Below are 24,822 nucleotides of genomic sequence, written 5' to 3' on the forward strand. Positions count from 1 at the left end.
TTGAATTCCCTTTGGGAAAGAAAAGAAAAGAATGCTTTGCAGATTTGCTCCTATCGTGTGTTCAAATTTCACTACGTGGAACTTCTGAAATACAGCAAATGTGTTTTTGTGTGTTTGTGTTGTAGGGTGATTAGCAGTTGGCTGAGAAGCTCAGCATCGGTCCTGTTGTTGTTCTCTTGACCTCTCAGCTGCTGCTCTTATCGGATGAAAAGACCTGATCTGAAAATGAAAGGATGGTACCATGGAAGAGGCTATAAATAAGAAGGGGGGGGGGACTTGTTAAGAGTATTTACATGTTTCTGTGTGTACTCATAAAGACAGGCCAAAGGGGCCGGTTGTTCACCTTTAGGAGGAGGAGTGATGAGATGGGCTTTCAAGCTCTGTGTTGGCTCCCATATTCTCCTTCGAGGGTCAACAAAAAAGACAAATAATGTCCTGCACCTTCCGGACACTTTAAAGTGAAACGGACTGATAGCCCGTGCCCGGTTACACCCAGCCAATATGGCATTGTTGCATGTGTTCTAGGATTCCTGTGAATGTACTGCCTTTTTTTTCTTTTTTCCTTTTTTTTTTATAATGAATTGGAAATGGAGGCTCAGTAAATGTGAGTTCATAGAATGGAAGACACTTTTTAACACTCATAATGACAATCAAAGTGCAAAAATTAGCAAATTGCTTGATCATATACTTTAAATACAGCAGTTATTTATACCAGTGATTTCCAACCTTTTTAAAGCCAAGGCACATATTTTACAATTGAAAAATCCCACAGCATACCAACAAAAGTAAATGTTACCAAAAATTGATCGATTAATTACTGTATGTACTTCCTGCCACCTAATAGCAGAGCATTTTTTTGTTCTGTCTGTCATTGGGCCTCACTGGCATAAATAGATGAATAAAGATACATTATTTCTTGGAATAAATGTTTTTTTTTAGCAATTACACAAAATTGGATAACTTCCCAAAGCACAACTGAAGAGCGCTCAGGCCACACTAATGTACCCCGGCACACTGGGAATCACTGGTTTATACAGTGGAACTTAAGTTCATAAAGAATTTTTCGAGTTTCAAGTTTACAAAGAAGTATTCCAAAGAAAAGTTGCCGTTTTACATGAACAGTCTTGGCATGGATGTTCAGTTGTCAAACATATTATTTTGCTTATTACAGCTCCAAAAGAACATGAAAAATTCAGACTTTTGACACTCGCTTTTTGCCCCCCCCCCCCAAAAAAAAAAAAAAAAAAAAAAGAATGTTACACATTTACTTGCGCCCACATCATCAATGATGTGTGTCTTGGGCATGCATGGATACTGAAATTAGTACAAACATGCTCATTTCTCAATTGATTTTCTTGACGGTAACATCTATTATCCATCGATCCATCCATTTTCTTTGCTGCTTATCCTCACAAGAGTTGCGGGTAATGCTGGAGCCTATCCCAGCTGTCACTGGGCAGGAGGCAGGGTACACCCTGAAGTGGTTGCCAGCCAATCGCAGGGCACATAAAGACTAACAGCCACACTCACAATCACACCTCGGGCCAAATTAGAGTGTCCAATTCATGTGGCATGTTTTTGGAATGTGGGAGGAAACCGGAGTACCCGGGGAAAACCCACGGAGGAACGGGGAGAACATGCAAACTCCACACAGACGGGTCCAGGATTGAACCCGACACCTCAGAACTGTGAGGCCAACACCTTACCAGCTGAGTCACCGTGCTGCCTCTATTATCCATATTTAACAGAAAAAAATTGGTATTTATATTTAAAAAAATAATATATATATGCAAATCAGACTCACATTTCCCCTGTCATAATTGTAAAGCGTTCTGTATGCTGTAACTGTATGCTTCACAATGTGCCACGATCCTTTTGGTTTTCTCAACGTCCATTAATTCCGTGACAACTGCAACCTCCCTAGTTTCCTATCACCGTTGGCATGGAGCTCAAAATAGGTGTGTCTTATTTACCTGTGTATACCTTGTGGGGCCTCCACTCCCTGAGAAGGGTTGCGTCAGGAAGGGCATCCGGCGTAAAAATTGTGCCAAACATATGTGCGTTCATCTGAGATGACACGCTGTGGCGACCCCGAAAGGGACAAGCCCAAAGAAACACACACACACACCTTGTGGTGCTTTTCCTCTCACAGGAGTGGTCCATCCCACAAGTCGCACCCCTTTTGTGTGGCACGAACGTCCTGCATTTCTGTCTTGCATTTGTTTTGAGATTTTTGTGTTTTATTGTGTTTGAAAAATTTTTATCCATCCATCCATTTTCTTAGCTGCTTATCCTTCCAAGCGTCGCAGGAGTGCTGGAGCTTATCCCAGCTGTCAACGGGCAAGAGGCAGGGTATACCCTGAACTGGTTGCCAAGCAATCGCAGGGCAAATTGAGACAGACAACAGTTGCACTCACAATCACACCTCGGGGCAATTTAGAGAGTCCAATTAATGTTGCATTTTTTTGGGATGTGGGAGGAAACCGAAGTCCCCAGAGAAAACCCATGCAGGGACAAGGAGAGCATGCAAACTCCACACAGGTGGGGCCAGGATTGAAGCCGGGTCCTCAGAATTGTGAGGCCAACTCTTTACAGCTGCTTCACTGTGCCGCCCAGAATTTTTATCTTGCAGCATTTTTCTTTTGCTGTTGTTGTCTCTGACGGTAGGATTTCTAACTTGCAACATTTTTCTGATGCTACTGACATTTGTAATTGGAGCATGTTTGCTTTAAATCTTTTTAAAAATAGTTTTTCTTTTGCATTTGCTTTATATGAAAGTGACCAATAAGGATTTGCGAAGTCATTAATAATTATTAGTAGAATGTAATTTTTCATCTGTTTCTGGTAAATGCATACAGTACATTATTTATGTCACAAAGGTTGTGTGGCTCCTGTGCTAAACTGATGGGCTGGTGGTGACCAGCTTGTGTTTGGGCACTAATTACCATTTGGAATAGGAAACTCCAAAGCTATCACATCTCATCACTGTAAAAAAAAAAAATTACATCTCTGTTTTGGAAGATCTGTCGCTCACTCGCATGTTGTACATTTTATTATGTGTCGTCGTGTTCTTCTTTTTCTTTCGGCTTGTCCCATTAGGGGTCACCACAGCATGTCATCTTTTTCCATTCTGCATCCTCCTTTCTAACAGTCACTGTCCTTATGTCCTCCCTTACCACATCCATCAACCTTTTCTTTGGTCTTCCTCTCGCTCTTTTGCCTGGCAGCTCCATCCTCAGCACTTTTCTACCAATATACTCACTCTCTCGTCTCTGAATATGTCCAAACCATCTAGGTCTGCTCTCTCTAACCTTGTCTCCCAAACATTCAACTTTGGCCGTCCCTCTAATGAGGGCTCATTTCTAATCCTATCCAATGTGCTCACTCCAAGCAAGAACCTCAACATCTTCATTTCTGATACCTCCAGTTCTGCTTCTTGTTGTTTCTTCAGTGCCACTGTCTCTAAACTGTACATCATGGCCGGGCTCACCACTGTTTTATAAACTTTGCCCGTCATCCTAGCAGAGACTCTTCTGTCACATAACACACCAGACACCTTCCGCCAACTGTTTCACCCCGCTTGGACCCGTTTTGTCACTTCCTTACCACACTCTCCATTGCTCTGTATCGTTGACCACAAGTATTTGAAGTCATCCACCCTTGCTATCTCTTCTCCCTTAAGCTTCACTTTTCCCACTCCGCCACTCTCATTCATGCACATATACAATGAAGAAAATGAGTATTTTAACACCCTGCTATATTGAAATTTCTCCCACTTAAAAATAATGAAGGGGTCTGAAATTTTCATCGTAGGTGCATGTCCACTGTGAGAGAGATAATCTAAGAAGAATCCAGAAATCACAATCTATGATTTTTTTAACAATTTATTTGTGTGATACAGCTGTAAATAAGTATTTGAACACCTGTCTTTCAGTTAGAATTCCGACCCTCAAACACCTGTTAGTCCGCCTTTAAAAGTCCACCTCCACTCCATGTATTATCCTGAATCAGATGCACCTGTGTGAGGTCGTTAGCAGCATAAAGACACCTGTCCACCCCATACAATCAGTAAGACTCAAACTTGGAACATGGCCAAGACCAAAGAGCTATCCAAAGACATTGTACAACTCCACATGGCTGGAAAGAGCTAAATCGCGAAGCAGCTAAACATGACGGTAATCTCAATCGGAGAGGAGCCCCATGCAAGATATCCCCTCGTGGGGTCTCAATGATCCTTAGAAAGGTGAGGAATCAGCCCAGGACTACTTGACAGGACTTGGTAAATGACCTGAAAAGAGCTGGGACCACCATTTCCAAGGTGAGTGTTGGTAATACACTAAGACGTCATGGTTTGAAATCATTCATGGCACAGAAGGTTCCCCTTCTTAAACCAGCACATGTCAAGGCCCGTTTTAAGTTTGCCAATGACTATTTGGATGATACAGAGGAGTCATGGGAGAAAGTTTTGTGGTCAGATGAGACCAAAATTGAACTTTTTGGTCATAATTCCATGAACCATCTTTGGAGGAAGACGAATGATGAGTACCATCCCAAGAAAACCATCCCTACTGTGAAGCATGGGAATGGTAGCATCATGCTTTGCGGATGTTTTTCTGCACATGGGACTGGACAACAGCACTGAATTAAGGAGAGGATGATTGCGGTATTGTACTGTATTGTGAGATTTTGGGGAACAACATCTTTCCCTCAGTCACACTATTGAAGATGGGTCGTGCCTGGGTCTTTCAACATGACAATGACCAGAAGCACACAGCCAGGAAAACCAAGGAGTGGCTCTGTAAGAAGCATATCAAGGTTCTGGCATGGCCTAGCCAGTCTGCAGACCTAAAACCAATAGAAAATCTTTGGAGGGAGCTGAAACTCCGTGTTTCGCAGCGACAGCCCAGAAACCTGTCTGATCTGGAGAAGATCTGTGTGGAGGAGTGGGCCAAAAAACCTCCTGCTAGGTGTGCAAACCTGGTGAACAACTACAGGAAACGTTTGACCTCTGTAATTGTAAACAAAAGCTATTGTACCAAATATTAACATTGGTGTTCCCAGATATATACTTATATGTAATACTACTAATACTTATTTGCAGCTGTATCACACAAATAAATCATTGAAAAAAATCATACATTGTGTTTTCTGGATTTTTCTTTTTAGATTATCTCTCTCACAGCGGACATGCACCTACGATGAAAATTTCAGACCCCTCAATGATTTCTAAGTAGGACAACTTGCAATATAACAGTGTTCAAATACTTATTTTCTTCACTGTATGTCAATACTGTCGTAAAAATAATTTGATTTCTGGCTGTGCAGGTCCCCTACACACCTGCGTTGATTAGGAGGTGCACACCCGCGCCTCATCGCTGATAATTAACTCCAGTATATATGGGACCCAGCGGACGGTCTGGCTTTGCCAGATCGTTGCCGTCCATGCCTCGTTCCAGCACCTCCTTGTTCCTGATCCTGAACCCCTATGTACCGACCTCCACCTGTCCTCCAACCAACCCGTAAGCTTTACGCCCTTGAGACTTCTGCTATCCCTGACGGCTCTCCGGTGTACCTATCCCTGCTCTCCCGCTGACCTGCCTTCTACGCCTGACGTCCTGGTTACCCCTGCTCCAGTTGACTGTCTGCCTGATCCCGGACCTTCGAACGGACAAACGCTTTTCCCAAACTGCCTCTGCGTCTTTGGAGTCCTGCATTTGGGTCTTCTCCCGCATCGATGGGTCGTGACATGCATCTACGATGAAAATTTCAGACCCCGCCATGATTTCTCAGTGGGAGAACTTGCAATATAGCAGGGTGTTCAAATACTTATTTTCTAGAATGTATTCTATTTTACTTCGGATAATCTTCATTTCTCTCCTTTCCAGTGTGTGCCTCCATCTTTCTAATTGTTCCTCCGCCTGCTCCCTGCTTTCACTGCAGGTCACAATACAGGAAGATATGTCTTCCTAGAGAATATAAAATATAAAGAGCATGACACCATAAATTCTACTGTCAGTGAAAAAGAGGAAAGGTGTGTGTGGGGGAATGGGGATAAAATTGAGTTCAAGTAGTAATCAATGAAGAAGTTTAAAAATGAACACTCTGGTTGGACAATAGTAGCAGATGATTAAACCATAAGGAAATTAAAGCAGGCAAACATTTGAGTCCTTGGTCCAGATGCTCAAATTTCCTTGAATGACCTTCAATTATTTGTTTATATAGTAGATCATAAACTTTGTGCATTGTTCAGGCACTCCAAGGACAGCTGTCTACTTGGAAACACAACAACATCCTTTATACTTCTCAAAGGTGAGTGTGGAAAATAATCACTCTTCACATGTTAATGTCTGTTGTCCCAAACACTAATCATGTAATCAGTGATGGATGAGGAGTGTGTCAACATGAACTTTAACAAGAGGAATTAGGTTAGACTGGGAGTAGGCTCAGAGTTTATTCCTTCAATGGAGATGTGATTGAAGGTCTTGTGTGTTCTTTATCTGTGTGAGTGTGAATATGGGTGTTGTGAGTCAGGGAGGTAAAGATCATGCTAATTTCCTCATTCCTGAAATACAAAAGCAATAGAAGCACTCTAAATTTACCCTTGAGCTAACCAGTCTGCAAATATATAAAGGTATATTGATATGCATATAAGTACAAATATTTAACCTCTCTTACATAATAACGCATACTCATAGGACCTGCAATTATGTGCCTTTGAGTCACTGAAAAGACGGGGTGAAGTTTATGGCAAGCAGATTAAGCATGTGATGATATGTACTGTAGCGCTGCAATACTGAGCTGCCACATTGACATTGAAACAACAGAGCCCGGGTGTGATTGAATACTAATAGATCTACTATCACACCCCGTTTTCTTCCATGTTTATAAAACACTATTTAAATCTGCCACAATTGGATTTAAATGCAGCCCTATGGGGGCACAAGCCAGTGCAATCTGTAGGCCGGTCCCAAACCTGATAAATGCAGAGGGAATGGCATCCAGTGTAAAACTGTATCAAACAAATATGAGCGTTCATCTAAAGAATACCATATTGGATCGTTCGTGGTCCAGGTTATCAACACCCACCGCCAGCACCATTAACTTGCAGGAATCCAGCTACTGTGGGTCAAAGACAAAGAAGAGGAGGAAAGCAGTAGATGGGAAGACAAATGGAGGCAGGATTATTTTAAAGGAAGAGCTGGCTAAGATTGCCTTGGAGGTGAAAAGAGTATGAGATTGAGTGATGTGGCTGAAATTTGAAATTGAGGGTCTTATGTATAATGTGATTAGTGGCTATGGCCCACAGGTAGGATATGACCTAGAGGTGGAAGAGAAATTCTGGAAGGAAATAGATTATTTAGTTCTGAGCATCCCAGACAGAGAGAGAGTTGTGATCTGTGCAGATTGTAATGGACATGTTGGTGAAGGAAACAGGGGCGATAAAGAAGTGATGGGCAAGTACGGAATCCAGGAAAGGAACCTTTAGGGGCAGAAGGTGGTGGACTTTGAAAAACAGAGGGAAATAGCAGGAGTGAACACCTTTTTCCTAGTAGAGGTAGGAACATGCGGTGACCTATAAGAGCAGGGTAGAAGCATGCAGATGGATTACATTTTGTGCAGACGATGTAATCTTAAGGACATTACTGATGTAAAGTAGCGGTAGGGAAAGTTTAGCTCGGCAGCATAGGATGGTGGTGTGTAGGATGACTCTGGTGGTGGGTTGGAAGATAGAGAACGCAGGTAGAGCAGAGAACCATGTGGTGGAAGCTGACAAAGGAAGACTATTGTGTGGCCTAGGAATGGGGAGAAGGAGACTTGGTTGTGGAACCTCAAACTACAGGAAGTCATATAAGGAAAAAAGTTAGCAAAGAAGAAGTGGGACACAGAGGACCAAGGCGAGGCGAAAGGAATTTATTGAGATGCGACGTAGGGCAAAGGTAAAGGTGGTGAAAGCTAAACAAGAGGGATATGATACACCACATACACCAGGTTGGACACGAAAGAAGGAGAAAAGGATCTTTACAGGTTGGCCAGACAGAGTGATAGAGATGGGAAGGATGTGCAGCAGATAAGGGTGATTAAGGATAGGGATGTAAATGTGTTGACTGGTGCCAGTGATGTGCTAAATAGATGGAATGAATACTTTGCAAAGTTGATGTATGAAGAAAATGAGAGAAGGAAGAGTAGAACAGACAAGTGTGTTGGAGGATAAAAAATGGAAAGGATGATGACATATGTATGGCGGTATGGAAGCAATTTGGAGAGGTGGCAGTGGAGTTTTTGACCAACTTATTCAACAGAATACTAGTGGGCGAGAAGATGCCTGAAGAATGGAGGAAAAGTGTTAGTGTAGTTCCCATTCTTAAGAACAAAGGCGATTTGCAGAGCTGTGGGAACTATAGAGGAATAGAGTTGATGGGCCTCACAATGACGTTGTGGGAAAGAGTAGTGGAGGCTAGACTCAGGAGTAAGGAGAAAGCATGGAATGAAGGTTAGCCGAAGTTAAACAGAATATATGTGCGTCAGCGAGAGGGGTGGAGGAGGAAGGGTGAGGCTCTAGGGAGAAAGAATAGGGTGCCATGGTGAGTGTGGTAAGGTTTATAAAACAGTTGTGAGGCCAGCCATAATGTACGGATTAGAGGCGGTGGCATTGAAAAGTTGACAGGAAGCAAAGCTCGAGGTGACAGACATGGAGATTTTGAGGTTCTCTCTTGGCGTGAGCAATTTGGATAGGATTAGAAATGAGCTCATTCGAGGGACAGCCAGAATTAGATGTTTTGGAGACGAGTTTTAGGAGAGCAGACTTCGACGGTTTGGACATGTCCGGAGGTTAGGGAGTGAGTTTATTGGTAGAAGGGTGCTGAGGATGGTGCTGCCAGCCAAAAGAGTGACAGGAAGACCAAAGAGAAGGTGGATGGATGTTTCAAGATATGAGGACAGTTGGTGTTAGCGAGGATAATGCACGAGATAGGCCTAGATGGAAAAAGATAATGCACTCTTGCTACATCTAACGGGACAAGCCGAAAGGAAAAGAAGATTTAAATTCACCACAATTACAGTGCTATCATTAGTTGTAGGTATAATTAGCTGTTCCAGGTTGGGTTGTCAATTTGTTCTTTCTTCAACATGTTTCTCTTGGCTCATGTTGTGCCACTCATCCACCACCGGACGCAAACCGCCAAACCAAGCCTCGACGTGTTCCGTCTGCCTTCTGCATCCTGCAGTTCAACTGCAACGGCCTCACGTCCAAGGCCCTGGAAATAGCGGACTATATGTCGCGGAACGACATCCTCCTTGCCGCCGTCCAAGAAACCAATCAAATCTAGACAAGCCATAGACTATACCATCGTATGAAACGACCGCAACCGCGACGCTGGAGGTGGCCTGGCGTTTATCATCCATCATACCGTGAACTATTGTGTTGTCCAGCCACCTACCACCAACGACCCTGTTATCAAACAACAGTGTCTGACCGTCCGGTCCGGGTCGTCCCAAGTAGCCATTTTCGACATTTACATCCCGCTTAACTTCAACCTAACTTCGCGATCCCAAATCCAAATCCCAGCCCTGCCTGTGCGGAGTTTGCTTGTTCTCCCAGTGTCTGTGTGGGTTTTCTTCGGGGACCCCATTTTCTTCCCACATCCCAAAAACATGCATTAATTGGAGACTCTAAACTTCCCTTAGGTGTGATGGGGATCGTGCCTGGTTGTTTTTCTATGTGCCCTGTGATTGGCTGGCAACCAGTTCAGGGTGTACCTCGTCTCCTGCCTGTAGTTAGCTAGAATAGGCTCTACCACTCCCGCAACACTTGTGAGGATAAGCCACTCGGATAATAGATGCTGATCCTTATTTTAGACTAGATTTTGAGTTTGACTGCTTGGACAAAGCAGCATCTGGGACCCCACTTGTATAAATAAAGCTGTGCAAACTGCTGAAAAGAGCAATATGTGGGGACTGGGCCCCGAAAAGCTTCAGCTGACTCCTTGACAACCTGCTGTGTAACATGAGTTGCAACGTGTCTTTCTTCGCACACAATCACACAAAGTCAACAACTGCAGCACAAAGAGTTGAGTCCACTGCTATCACATACAGGAGGCCCATTGAGCTGAGATACTGGAGTACTGCCACAAAACCTCTTTCTGACTGAAATGTTACAACACAGCTATTGTTGCATTCAATTGTGAATTGATTGTTTTCATAGGAATACTCACTTTCAATGTAGTTGTATTTTTTTTGCTGTATAACCAATAAATCTTGGAGTTTTTGGTCTATGTGTGTGTCGAGGACTACACTAAAAGTGTTATTGGCAATAGTCTAGGAGTTTACTTCTCCAGTAAGCAGCCACTTATTTAAAGTCAATACCAATATGGACATATTTAACAAAACATTCAAAATATCCATTTCACATTCAATACTAACTCTAATTACTGATATATTTTTGAAAGTTTTATTCTGTTACCCATAATTTGGGGAGTCACAGCAATGAACTTTGGTCTGCAAGTAACAAAACAGACAATGATATTATGTTACTGCCACCATTTGGTTGAGAGCTGGAGGTACAATACATCATTATGTCACTTCCCTTTCTTGATCTTTGTTTCCCCTCCCCCAGGTGGAATTTGGTTTGAAGTTACTTGCCTGCTGGTGCAAATTGATCAAGTACCTCACCGATTTGGATTAGTTTCAGAGAGGATATATTAATGAGGTACACCGACCCAAGTGATGTTGATTACACTTCTAAGATTCTCATGGCACAACTGTGTTTCACTGCACATCAGTGTTTTTAGCTATTGTGGTCATAAACTGCAAAACTAGACTAACTAATTATTCTCCTCACAGGTGTGCTTTTGGGCCTTTCCATGCTGTCTTCTGCAAGAGGTGGGGTACACACTGAACTGGTTGCCAGCCAAACAACCAATCACTCTCACATTCATATCTGTAAAGATAATTTAAAGTCTTCTTTGAACTTATTGTGCATGTTTATAGAACGTTGGAAGTAAAAGGATTAGGTGGAGAAAACTCACACAAGCACAGGCGAACTACTGCTATTTCAGTTGTGTCATGTGTCATGTATGTAGAACATCTGACAATAATGGTACTTGAACGTGAACATGTAAACTCCACACTGGAAGGCCAGAGTGAAATTTGAACCCCATAGGCTCAGAAACATGAGGCAAATGTGCTAATCACTCATCAATTGCAATTGTCGACAAGCCCTTTGTAGAGAGAAGTCATGACAATCTTTTGTTTCTCTAGAAATTGTGATATGATCCATCCATCTATTTTCTTATCCGCTTATCCTCACGAGGGTCTCAAGAGTACTGGAGCCTATCCCAGCTGTCAACGGGCATTAGGCAGGGTACACCCTGAAATGGTTGCCAGCCAATCGCAGGGCACATCGGGACAAACAGTCGTACTCACAATCACATCTACGGGCAATTTAGAGTCTCCAATTAATGTTGCAATGTTTTTGGAATTTATGAGGAAACCGGAGTTCCCAGAGATAACCCATGCAGGGACAGGGAGAACATGCAAACTCCAGACAGGCAGGGCCAGGATCGAAGCCTGGACCTCAGAACTGTGAGGCCAACACTTTACAGCTAGGTCACTGTGCCGACTTGTGAGATGATTATTTATTTCAAAGATATGGTAATTATCTCTTCCATGTTATTTATAACAATGCGTTCAATTAATCAACATAATTTGCCTTTTGAAAATGTGATATTTTATTCCAATTCAGGCAAAATAGCATCAGCTCTTCATATATACACTCTCCTATGAAGCTGTTTGAGCATTTATTTGATATCCTTGATATGCAATTTAAGGTCTATGAATTGTCATGCTCCTGGATTCCAGCCAGGGCTGGGCGTGGCCAGCTAATCTGAAGGTGCACACCTGCGCCTCATGACCTCTGATTAGACCCAGTACATATAGGATCCGGGGGACGACAGATACTCTGCTAGATCGTTGCTCTTCATGCCTCGTTCCCGCACTCCTGCTTTCTCGACTTCTGACCTCCGTGCACCGACCCACGCCTGTTCATTGACCACCCTCGTTAGCCCATTCGTACTGGTACTACGGATTGTTTGGACTGTCTACCTGATCTCAGACCTCGGACCGAATAAAGGTTACCTCTGTACTGTCTGCTGTCTCTGGAGTCGTGCATTTGGGTCCACCCTTGACCCCCGCATCGTGACATGAATTAGTGCATGTAATGGATAATAGCTAGCTTTGTCATGCAAAGTAAGACTACCTCGATGCCTTTGCAGTTGTGAAGGTCAGTGAGTACCCTACTTGGCTAACATGCTTGACTCTCAATCATTGGGAGTGTGGGTGGTGATTGCAAGTAAGGTTTAGGGAAAGTGCGCCATTGTCTATGTGCTGCAAAGGCACAGCGCCATGCTGCATTGGCTTGTGGCACACGAGGAGGGCGCCTGTCATCGAGCAATTTTCAGTTTGTGAGGGAGCGCCCTGTGATATCTTTACACATCCTCTCAATGTGGAGGAACAGCAGCTCTAGTTTAGCTGATATAGAGTCCACAACACTGCATACGAAGGCTGCCCCAATTCGCATGTTGCTTTGGTCTTTGAAGTATTTGGCTCCGGTTCCGAGCTGAGGTCAGCAGCACCTTGTCTATATACAGTATTGGCCCCATTTTGCTTGCTCTTTTTTGAGGCGTCGGATGTTGGACCAGAATTTCCTCAAAGCCATCAGGAAGATGTTCTCCATAGCCTCAATGAAATCCTCAGTGACCATAAAAGCTGCATTTCACTTGGCCTGCTGGTACCCATCAGCTTCCTCTGGAGTTCCACTAGACAAAATGACTCAATAGAACTCCTTCAGTTTGGAAGGCTTTCCTCATCACTCGTGTCAACCAACATTTGGGGGGATTGCTGCCATGACAGGCCCCGGCCGCCTTACAGCTACGGCTCTGGTCAGCTGCCTCTATACAGGAGCCGGAGACCATGATGAACTCTGACTCAATGTCTTCCACCTCTCCTGGGATCTACTCAAAGTTCTGCCGGAGGTGGAAGTTCAAATCAAATCAAAAGCTTTTATTGTCATTATATGACTGTGCATAAAACAAGATAATGAGCGCTTCTTCACAATGGGCTTGAACAAATAAAATAAAATGTTAAATATGAGGTAAAGTAACTCGGATAAAAAATTATAAACAAGGCACAGTTATTGCTAAAAGAACATTTAAAAAATAAATAAATATATAAATCGAACTTTTCAGTCGTACTCCCCATGTCCAGGCATTGGGAAGATTATTACCTTGTTGTACTCGACTGCTGCTCAGGCCCAACCGACATCCTCACTTTTGTTTTCGCTCTTTCCACCTTCTCCGTCAATTGCTGTGTAGACAGACTATCCATAGCGATCCCAGTGGTCTCATGATGTCCTCCGGAATATTGTTCTCCTTTCGATATACATGATTGATAAATTATGCTTCAGTCCCAGTTCAATCAGGTCCTGGAAGTTATAGGTGAACATGGCTTTACAAAAATCCACAAATAGCACCAAAATAATAAAAAAGAAAACGCACCAAACTGGAGAGCTAAGAACCGCTGCATCGGTGCATGCCACCATGTTGAAGCTCCTTCTGACAGGGTACTCTGTCAGATGTTCTCAGTATACCCTCACAATGTCTTTGGGGTCTGCTGGGTCGAACCTGCATCTTCCTCCAACATTGGGACCAACACACCACCAGGTGGTAAACAGTTGACAGCTTCCCCTATCTCTTTATCTGAGTGTCCAAGACATGCAGCCACATGTTGGATGACAGGACCATAATCTACACCTCTTTCGTTGGTATAATCAACATCATTGAACACAATGCTGACTGTAATCACGTGAATGAATACTTTTGACAGCATTCACTCAGAAATTAAGTAGCCTCAGCCTACATATTTAAATTGCATTGTGCGGTGCACCAACCTGAGCAGTGTGTAGACACAGGTTCCTTACAATGGAAACTGCCACATCACAAATTGAGACATTGATGGATTGGTTGTAAGCCTCCAGACTTTTGTAATTCTTTAGTTGGTCCACAGTACAAGCGCTTGCCGAGAAGAGGAGATAGTTGACGATGTCTGGATAGGGTTTTCTCAGGCACTACTGTTTCCTCTCACATCCCAAAAACCTGCATAAATTAGAAAATTAATTCTAATTTAATTCTATTTATAATGTACTGCATATAGGGATGTCAGTGGGACTTGAAGTTGCAATTGTGCTCTGAGGTTAACTTATTGTACATACTACATCGGCCCAGTTTAAGCCCATGTCCACGAAGCCCAGATGGAACCTACATGGAACCCTGTACCATTGCACACATCTAGTCCATGCCCCACTTGGTACCCAGGAAGCTTGTATTTACCCCACATGGTGCCCAACTGGACATGTGGGCCAGGGAAAAGTTTAAAATGGAAAAAACAAGTAGGCTTAGTACTAATCTCCGACTAAAATATTAATATTAGTGTAAAAAGCAAAGTGGAACAAGAATGTATAAGCTTGTGTGCTTTCACGCACACAGGAGTCAGTGGCCTCAATGTTTGTACTTTGTTTGCACTTTTTTTTGACTGCACAAAATGTGCATCATGTTCTGCTTAGATATTAATTTATCTAGATCTAAATTAAGCAGGACATATATTTATTTTAGCCAGCATGGTGGATCAGTTGGAACCAGTTGTCCGTCGTGCCGCCCTTATGAACATACATTTTATAGGAAGTTGCCAACCTTACTCCCCAGCTTCTTTCGAGCTGCGCTGATCAGTGGGTTGAAAGTCTGGGCTTTAAGCTTACTTGGGTCATGCATCTAACTCTCAATTAATGGTTATTCAGCACACTTAAAGGCCATATTCGTCAAACTTGTGTGCACAAACGTCATGCAGGTGTGGAAGGCAGAAATGGAAAAAACATTGCTAACAGGACATAGTTCATGTACTCGTGCACCCTAGTTGCTTTAAAGGGGAAATCCAGTGGTTTGCATGAACAATGTATCCAGTAGGTCATGTAGTATATATTCTATTTTGACAATGTGATGTTGAATCCTCTCTCATTTAATAGTGTTTTGAGAATATTTTTATCGCGTATCAACATTGTTTACAGCCGCAGGTTCAAATCTGTATGGAAGTATTCCTCCGTCTTCCCGATCAAGCGATACTGCTATTTCTTCATCAGATGAGGATAATTCCGATAAATCACCACTGGGCACAATGTAATCGACCCTTTTGTGCGGCACCTTACACGTCACATCTGCGCATTTAAGTCATGTGACTCGTGAAAATGGCAGCGCCCCAGAAAATTCGTAATTGTCAATTAATATCTTCTCAAAACACTATTAAATGAGAGAGGATTTAACATCACATTGTCAAAATAGAGTACATATTACATGCCCCATTGGATACATTGTTAATGCAAACCACTGGATTTCCCCTTTAAAGCAACTAGGGTGCACGAGTACATGGACTATGTGCTGCTAGCAACCTTTTTTTTTTTTCCCATTTCTGCCTTCCACACCTGCATGACGTTTGCGCTCACAAGTTTGACAAATATGGCATACGAGAAGGACAGCTTCATGTTGAAATTTACAAGTGAGGTAAAAGTAGCCTGATCGTGGTCGCTTTGCTGCTAGAGTTAGGTTCAAAAGACTACTGTAGGTAGTGCGTGACACATAGAAGCAGACAGTTAATGGTCGGAACCAAAACAACAGCAATCAATCGTAAGATGACAATCTTTAAATCAGTATTGACTTGAGAATCACAATTAAATCATCAGTGTGATTTGTGTTTAGAGCCGACATTGGAGGAAAACATTTTTGCTCAGAAAGTGAAATGAAACCAATTCGTCAGCGGTCGGGCGCCTTCGTCCAAACTCGGAAAGAAGGGGCGTGGCTCTGCACAATCGGATGATCGCGGATGGGCAGGGCCAAGTAGCAGGACGCGGGAATGGTTGGCTGGTCTGTCGCCTGCAGGAAGTGCGACCGGCCGGCGTCGAGAACTGGTAGTGCACAACTGCGGAGCGTTCCATTCTCACATCCCTACTTGTTTTAAAGAAGCCACATTCTGATTCTGTTCCTTAAGATATCTTGTAGCGAGTTTACCTGCAATCTAGGCGATTCTTGTATGCTACATAGTTACTACAAATATCGTAGAAGACCCCGGAGATTATCGGGTAAAAAATAAAAAAAAAAAAAAACGAAAAAAAAAAACGGTGGGACGATGGAAACGCAGATCCACGTGCCTGTCGGCACGCCGCTCATACGAAAGCTTGCCGTTTTTGTAGACGAGCACAACGTGATGGAAGGAGCAATGAAGATCATGAAAGAGCTGAGACCAGACTGGGAGGTGAACAATGTCAGAACGAAGGTATGTCAGTTGCGAAGCTATATGCTCGGGTAAAGCCGCTAAACCAACATTGAGAGTCCTGCAGCATCATCACAGGGCACGAGCAGACAGTTCGCAGGAGGGAGGTCCAGGAAACCAGCAAATTCATTTTTAACTACGCCATTAATATCCATTAATATATGTGTGTGTGTGTGTATATATATATATATATATATATATATATATATATATATATATATATATATTGGTGGGGTTATAAATCAAAAGTTCAAGGTTGACTCTTAATAAAGAACTTAATGGAGTTGGGTATAGAGCTGCACGATTATACCCAACATAATAGCTGCGAGTATTGTAATCACAATTTCTAGTCACGATTAGTCTTTATGCTAAGGAAAACCTTTAATTTTATTACAGTCTTATTCAGCAGGAATTTAACTGTTTTTCAGTGCAAAATGAATCTTTGAATAAGAAGAAATAATTGGATAATAATACAAAAAAAAATGTATCCCCAAAACATTGTACTTTACCAAGGGCTCACTGAATTAACGATTACAAAGTGCAATCATGAACTGCAATTTAATGGAAGCAAATACAGTTAATGTATGGACACCACTAACATTTGGTCACTCGCACAGACTTCTGTCAAAATAGTTAATCGTCCAAATGGATACGTCTCTGTTGTTCTGCTTTACCGTCAGTCGTGCAGGCTAACAAACTCCAAACAGTCTGTGGACACCCTTATGCTTGAACATTAGTGTTTGTTATGGACAAATGGTGGTGTGCATAGATGTCCAATAACAGACCACCTCTCAGTTTCTGATTGGAAGAGGGGGGCGTTCCTCCCAATCACGCCCTACCGGGTCTCACTGTCATTGCTCACGTAAGCATTGAAGTCCCCCAGCAGAATGATAAAGTCCCCAGCGAGAGTCCTCTCTAGCACCTCCTCCAAGGACTCTAAAAAGGTTGGGTACTCTGAACTGCTGTTTGATGTATTGGCACAAACATTCAGGACCTGTCCCCAAGCAAGGCTGAGGGAGTATACCCCCTTGTCTAACGGAGTGAATCCCAATGTACAGGCACCAAGTTGTGGGACAATATACCCACACCTGCTCGATGCCTCTCACCGTGGATAAATCCAGATTAGGGGAATCCAACCCCTCTCAAGAGGACAAGTACCACAGCCTGAGCCGTGTGTGTAGGTGAGCCCCACACTACCCAGATGGAACTTCTCGACCTCACACACTTGCTCTGACTCCTTCCCTGCCAGAGAGGTGATATTCCACGTCCCTAGAGGCAGTTTCTGTAGCCGGGGATTGGATTGATAAGTATTATTTTGCATGGATGTTTTTTTGGACACAAAAAACATTTCCATTCATCCTTATTATTTCTAAAATCCCTCCATTTTAACATCCCATGGAGTGTCATGAAAATTAACTGAAGTCTTCAGCATCTCTACAACCCTGTTTAAAAAAACTGTTTCTTTACCGTTGGAACTTAGGGATGAGGTATTACAATGCAATCCAATTGAAAAATAGTTTCCCAAAGTGCTGTATAGTATATCAGTGAATAGGTCAATTATACCACAAGTAACATGAAAAAAATAATAAAACCACAAACTGCCAACTACTGAGTGAGATAAGAAAAACTGGATTAAATTTTTTTTTTTTTACCAAAGTTCTCAGATCCTGTAGGAACATTGCAATCTATAACCTGTGTGATGGCAAAGAATATGAATATTTTTTAATCACCAAGTCAGTGGCATGAGCTCAACCCAATGGAGCATAGTTTTCAGTTATTGAACAACATGAAGGCAGCAAATCCTGCAAACAAGCAGCAATTGATAGTGTCTGTATTGAAGTCAAAGTTACTAGTCAAAGTTGACTATTTTATTTAAATCTGTTGCTGTGGAAAGCAAAATAAAATAAAAAATCCAAACGAGCCAAAGTCCACACACCCTGGCCATCCAACTAACATAAGGATAGAGAATTTTGGTTAGTAAAACGTGGTTTCTGATAAAATATGAAAATTATTTCAGGTGATAAGGTCTTCTGACATATAGATTTTTTTTTTTTTTTGGATAAACCTTATATTGATTAACAGTTTCAACAGCTGCTGTTTCTGCTACACTGCTATACACTATATAAACACACACTTCTTTTGGTTGTTGACATGCACTACACTTTGTTTTAGTTACTTCAAGACATTATTATTCAACAGTGACTTCCACACAATTGGGCTTACTCTGTAAACAATTTATCAGTTCCAAAACCATCTCTGACCTTTTGTCAGGTCAGACATGCTGGGCTGTCCTGAATGGCCACCACCCAGACAAGGGTTTTGTCCACTCAGGGGCTTTGTCTGACAGTGCTTGTTGTTCTGTAATTGCTTCACTTTATGACTGGCAATGTGTTTCTTACCCAGGTCACAGTCGATACGAGAGGGAGGCAAATGTTTGACTTTATTTTTGCAAAATTATGCAAAGAATGAATGGCCCTAGACTTGGGTATGTGCATGATTGCTTATTAGCTGTCCTGTTAAATTTATTTTTTTCTTGTTCATTGCCAGAAAAAGAACAATTAAAATCTTGTCACGTGTCATCAAAAGGTAGAATGTTTTATATATTTTAACATAACTAAAATTGATCGGTCTAGGAGAGGGGTGGACAAACTTTTTGACTCGCAGGTCAAGCCATCGCGGCTCATCGCAGCCGGCCGGTGTGGCTCATTTTTGGCGCCGAGGTGGCTTACCATGGAACGAAGCCGTGCTGCTTTAGGGGGTTGTTCACAGCCGCCGCAGTACGGGATGAACACCGTCGAGCCGGCGCACTTTACTGCGTTGTCGTCGCATGCAGCTGAGTGAGGCAGAGACGAGCCATGCAGCTTTAGGGGGTTGTTCATAGCCGACACAGTACGGGATGAACACCGTCGAGCCGGCGCGCTTTACTGCGTTGTCGTCGCATGCAGCTGAGTGAGGCAGAGCCGAGCCATGCTGCTTTACGGGGTTGTTCATAGCCGACACAGTACGCGATGAACAACACCGTCGAGCCGGGGCGCTTTACTCTGTTGTCGTCACACGCGGCTGAGTGAGGCAGAGCCGAGTCGTGCTGCTTTAGGGGGTTGTTCATAGACACCGCAGTACCTGATTAACAACTCCGTCGAGCCAGGGCGCTTTACTGCATTGTCGTCGCACGCAGCTGAGTGCTGCATTGTGGCAGCGTTCTTCAGAGTCCGGGAGCCCGAAGCGCAGCCTTCCCTGGCGAAGCGACGCAGCAGCCTGACGCCGTCCAACGCGTACATCGACATATTTCGTACGCGGATTCTTTATGTTATGAGAGACGTATTACATGATCCGCCCCAAACTATTATTTTTTTTTAGTAGCTGTATACACCCCTACCTGTCATTTCGAACCCACAAAGCTCTCGTCCTCTGCACTCGTGCAATCCATTTTTCATGGCGAACCGGGTCTTTTGCAAACTTATGAAGGGTAAATCCATCCTCCCGAATGTTCAAGCAATGTCCAGCAATGCAACGTGCCAGCATTTTGGCTAACACGAAGGTACAACGAGCTACCTTCCCGGAGGTAAAACTAATGGAAACAAACGAGTCCACTTGAGGGCGGGTCTGTCCTTTAGGTCACTTCCTGCTTCTTCTTGAAAACAAATCCCTCGAGAGGATTTTCATGGCGGGAATTACAAAAAGCTTTATACGTCAAAAACATGTTTTATGGTGAAAAAACGCATGGGTCCATGTCGGCTGCTGTTTTTTTCATTAATAACATACTAAAAATCGTGCATTTCATGACAGTGGCACTTTAAATGTATCAGCAATGGAACTTTTATTACCCCTTAGTCCTCATTTCTAGTTAAGTTCTGATAATACTTGTATGACAATGAAATTTCTGCTGCAAAATTGACTGTAGAGTTAACATAACCTTTATTATAGAGTGGGGTGATTGCTGCCCCCCCCCCCAAAAAAAAAAAATTGAATTAAAGGTTTTATAATGCTGACTGTTTTGACTCTGGAACAATAATTACAAATACAGGGGATGCTTGTTCTATGATGGAGTTCTGTCTCTTCATCAGTCATCACTGACAAAAGCTGTTTTTGTAAGCAAGTCGGAACAGACCGTAGTCAGAATTATTAACCTGTGCTAATGCATAAACACTATTTGAACAAAACTTCTAGACCATGAAAACCATTTAATAAAAATAAAACTCCTGTCATTGGCTTGCAATAGATACTTTTCACATGACATGAGTCACATGACTTTTGTTTACCACACCCACTGGACGGCAAAACTACAATACAACTTGCGTGTTATAGTGATCTTTTTGTGAATATTGGCTTGCTTATAAGTGTCTTACGGGCTTTTCATCATGGTATTTCATTGTGTGGCTTATGGTTGTAAGAACAGACAGTAAAAGGGGTCTGACACTTCAGGCATTGTTTACTTTTTGCTGGGCATTCAGCTAATTTACTGTGGTATCCTCCACACCTGTTACATATCTTTACAGAGGTCTTTGGGCTGTCAATATGCCTCCTCGCACCCGCAGTGAAACTTGGCTTTCCATGTTTGTGGTGGATAGCATGAACCTTGTGGCTGTCGCTAGCCATAGCCTTTAGCTGCACCTTTGCTAACTCGTGGGAGGGAGCTATGCCATCGCTTTTTTCGATCGTGCGCTCCGGCCCCTGGTTGAGTAACTTTCCGTGCACAGTCGGTGAGTTGGTACCGAAAACGATGCAGTCTCTGACCATCTCACCGCTGTTTGTGTAGTTATAGTCTTGAGTTCTGTCACAAAGTGCTCAAATGACTCACAGTTAACCTTGCGCATTCTCGTGAAATTTATATCTAGCAAATATGGGGTTTGCTTTCGGAGTGAGGTAATCGGAGAATTTTTGTGTAATAACAGGGTTCGCACGCGGCCCTAAAACTCCCTAAAAACCCCTAAATTTTCGAAGGTGCATTTAGGGGCTCCTAAAAGTCCTTAAAATCCGCGAAAACCGGTCAAGCCCCTAAAAAGGCCTTAAATTTAAAAAAAAAAAAATCAAAGGGAGGACCTCTACCACCAAAATTCTCCCTAAAAAATAAATTAATTTTATTTAAAAAAAAAATAGCGATCCGTCTTTATCCAAATCAGCCGGAAATTGTCAACGGAAGTCACCTTGTTGACAACTAGTCGCCATCTTGTCGATATTCCATTGTTTGTTTCCGTGAGTAGGCATTTCACTTCGTCTTCGTTACGACGTAGCGTAGTTCTTTCATCGATCCAACTTGTATCACGGTGAAGTTCATTTTTCAAGAAGCTTGGGTTGAAAGTAAGGAGTTTGGGAGCTGGGTTCGTCGAGATCCAAAAGATCGGCACATGTTTTACTGCCATCTCTGCAAGCAGAGTTACCAGCTTGAAAAGATGGGTGTCAAAGCGCTGGAGTGGCACCGGGGGAAAAAAAAGGAGACACGCTGATTTGGCGAAGACTCTCTCATCTTCCGTTGGTATGAATCTGTTTCTAAAATATCAAGATAGTGAAGCATCAACTTCAGGCAGTGGCACTAGCAGTGCATGCGCACTAGGGATCAACTTGTTTTATTGGCAGACATCAAAACACTACTTGCATAACGGCGGGAACTCTGTGAACTCATCACTCCGGAAGAGCAACAACAAAAACAGTCCGTGCGGAACCCCGCACCCCAACTTGAGGTCATGCGGGTGAATTATCTAAACACCACAATGGTACCGATTTTAAAACCGGTTAATTGTTTTTTTTTGCTACAGGTGTTCGGTTAAAACCAATTATGAAAGTAAGCGTGTTTTTGCGATCCATATCCCCCCTCCCCCCAACCTTTCCCACTGACGTCGACACAATGCTGTCAAGTTTCACATGTGGCATCTTTCTTTCCTCTTTATTCCTCACGCCAGCACAAGTTCCTCAGTCACATCTGGTTTAAGTGTTCGTTTGTCAAAGGACTTTCAAGATAAAAGATCAAATGATAACCGTAGCCAAAACATTAAAGTGTACATTTATCGCTTTCTAGCCATGATCTCTTGACACAATCTTGCCGTCCAAAACAAACAAACACGTGGTCGACGTGACGTCAGTGAAATGTATCTATTGGAAAGCGAGGAAGGTAGTTCATAACAGACTATTTGTAGCCAGGAAATGTTGTAGGTGGAGACGATTATAAACTCAGGTTCCCCCAGTTAAATTACTCTCAAACTGAAATTTTGTTTTAAAGGTTTTCTAATCTGATTGTGTTGTACTTTGAAAGATTCAATGTAGTTGTACTTAAGAATCCTCAAATTCCAGGAAATCGAACTCTAATGAAATGCATTTTCCTCCATGTCAGTTTTTTAAATAATTTAATAAACATAAATGTACATGATTAACAACCCCCAGATTCACGCTTTTACCATAATCAGGAGAGCTCAAATACCCTCCTAACCCCAACATGAACCTTGGCTGAATGTTTACGTCTGTCTGGGTCCAAAGTTGCTGTCTATTGCCATATTGGTCACCGGTTTTAGCAGTGTATTGTGTGGCAGGTGGAGGGGATCAGTCATGAAGTAGACAACGGTGTTTTTGCCAGTGTTGATAGCCATAACAAGGATGGCTACACGCCCACCTTTGTGACTGGCCATTCGTGGAATGCCAAAAACTGGTCTGCGTGAGTGAGCGCCTGAGATGGGACGTACACTAAAAGTCCATAATGTTTTATGTTGACGTCAGTTGGTGTTACAGGCCCACAGGTTTACACTTGTTTCATTTTTTTAGAGCACTTCAATTTTGATTGCATGATGACCCTGAAAAAGAATATTAAATGTTTATCCAAACTTTGCACTATTAACCGTGAAACTTTTTTACCAGTGTTTGAATAGGGCTTGAGCATTGATATTATTAAAAAATGTTAACTTTGCAAATTCCGCATGTTCTAAATGCAGAATAGTGCAATTTGAAATAAAACAATTTTCTTCTTGGAATTGTTCAACAAATAATTTCAAATCTTCCAGTATTACTTCGAGTTGTTTTTGCATGCCTGTCATTTGCTACTAGGTCTTTCAAAACCTTGTCTGTTGCTGAAGTCTCAATCTACATAAGGTGCATTTTCTTTCTTTCTTCCTTCAGTTCTTCACCGATGGGACAACCAACAAACTGGTTGGCTGTTATGCGGAAGATAATCCAAAAGATGTAGTCTTAGTACGAGTTTATGGGAACAAGACTGAGCTAATTGTGGACAGAGAGAATGAGCTTAAAAGCTTTCAGGTATGTTTAATGCTATGAATGTGTCAAAATCAGTCACTGTGATTTCACGGGTGAGTATGCGCTCAGGCGCCATCGCACTCGCAAATCTGTACAGAGTAGAAATAGACATTGAAAAACTTTGCTTTTTTTGTGTTTTGTCTTAATTTACATGTTTATTTCATAAACGGTAACAAAACAAGCCTGATCCTAAACAATCAGTATTCACTTGAAAACAGGAAATGCAAGTTAACCGTACTGAGCATGTTTAGAAGTTATGCCAAAACCACATGTTCCGAGCTTCGTCACGCACTCCGAGCACATTTCCGTCGAAAGTCATCAACATCATGAGCCGTGTCAAAGGAAATTCAGTTACACTGAAAACATTTCTCAGATATAACACAGGTATCTAATTATAATTAAGTATGAAATTGTGATTAACTTTGACTTGATCTCAGTTCTATCGTTAGATGATAGACTATATTTTGTTTTGAAATTGAATGTCTATTGACCTCTTTAAAAATGTCTGTGCAGTGTCACTAAATTATGATTATGGTATTAGGGAACTACTACATAGTCGGGAATAACAACTCAGTAAGTTATTTTAAGGTCTTGAGATTCCATCCCGAATCACACCCGCAACTTTATATTTGCGGGCATTACTGACCACACTCGTACATTTTTCAAATATGAGTGACTGCAAAATGATAAGCGGTTTCTGTCAGTAGTGTTCCATTTACGGAAGTAAATTCTGTTTGTTTTTCTCCTTCAGGTGCTGCATGCTAATGGTTGTGCTCCTCGTCTTTACTGCACCTTTCAAAATGGCATCTGTTACGAATACATGCAAGGGGATGCTCTTGGGACACAAGATGTCAGGGATCCTTCTTTACTTAGGTTGGGAACTTATTGAAACCTACAATATTTACAGTCTCTGACAATTCTGAGGCCAAATTTACTTTTGAGAAATTCAATGAAAACAGTGGTAAAACAAAGACAACTGCACCCAATGCAAAGCAAGCCGTCAATACCAGTGAGGAGTAGTCTTTTATGTCAAAATTAATCATAAAAAAACTGACTGCATCAATAGTTTGTATTGATATTAGAAGGTAAGATTTTTTATTTAAAATGTGGAGTTTTCAAATATGCATGGATAGAGAAGATTAATATTTGTGATATGTACAGTGAAAAAATAAGTATTTGAACACCCTGCTATATTGCAAGTTCTCCCACTTAGAAATC

General features: G+C 42.3%; 1 protein-coding gene across 5 annotated transcripts in view; it reads left to right on the forward strand.

Annotated features, from left to right (window-relative positions):
* Nucleotides 1-10,604: 10,604 nt before the first annotated feature.
* The window catches only part of etnk2 (ethanolamine kinase 2), a 38,294-nt gene continuing 24,076 nt past the window's right edge, over nucleotides 10,605-24,822 (forward strand). The window contains exons 1-5 of one of the 5 annotated variants that reach the window (XM_061832930.1): nucleotides 10,644-10,705; nucleotides 10,840-10,878; nucleotides 16,289-16,371; nucleotides 23,470-23,607; nucleotides 24,356-24,477. In XM_061832930.1, coding sequence (XP_061688914.1) covers nucleotides 10,860-10,878; nucleotides 16,289-16,371; nucleotides 23,470-23,607; nucleotides 24,356-24,477 — 362 coding nt within the window. In that variant the 5' untranslated portion in view covers nucleotides 10,644-10,705; nucleotides 10,840-10,859. Of the gene's footprint in view, nucleotides 10,706-10,839; nucleotides 10,879-15,930; nucleotides 16,372-23,469; nucleotides 23,608-24,355; nucleotides 24,478-24,822 lie in introns of those variants that run through there. The other 4 variants (XM_061832932.1, XM_061832929.1, XM_061832931.1 and 1 more) reach the window with 4 other exon arrangements.

This window comes from Syngnathoides biaculeatus, chromosome 10 (assembly GCF_019802595.1).
Source record: "Syngnathoides biaculeatus isolate LvHL_M chromosome 10, ASM1980259v1, whole genome shotgun sequence".
Classification (NCBI taxonomy): domain Eukaryota; kingdom Metazoa; phylum Chordata; class Actinopteri; order Syngnathiformes; family Syngnathidae; genus Syngnathoides; species Syngnathoides biaculeatus.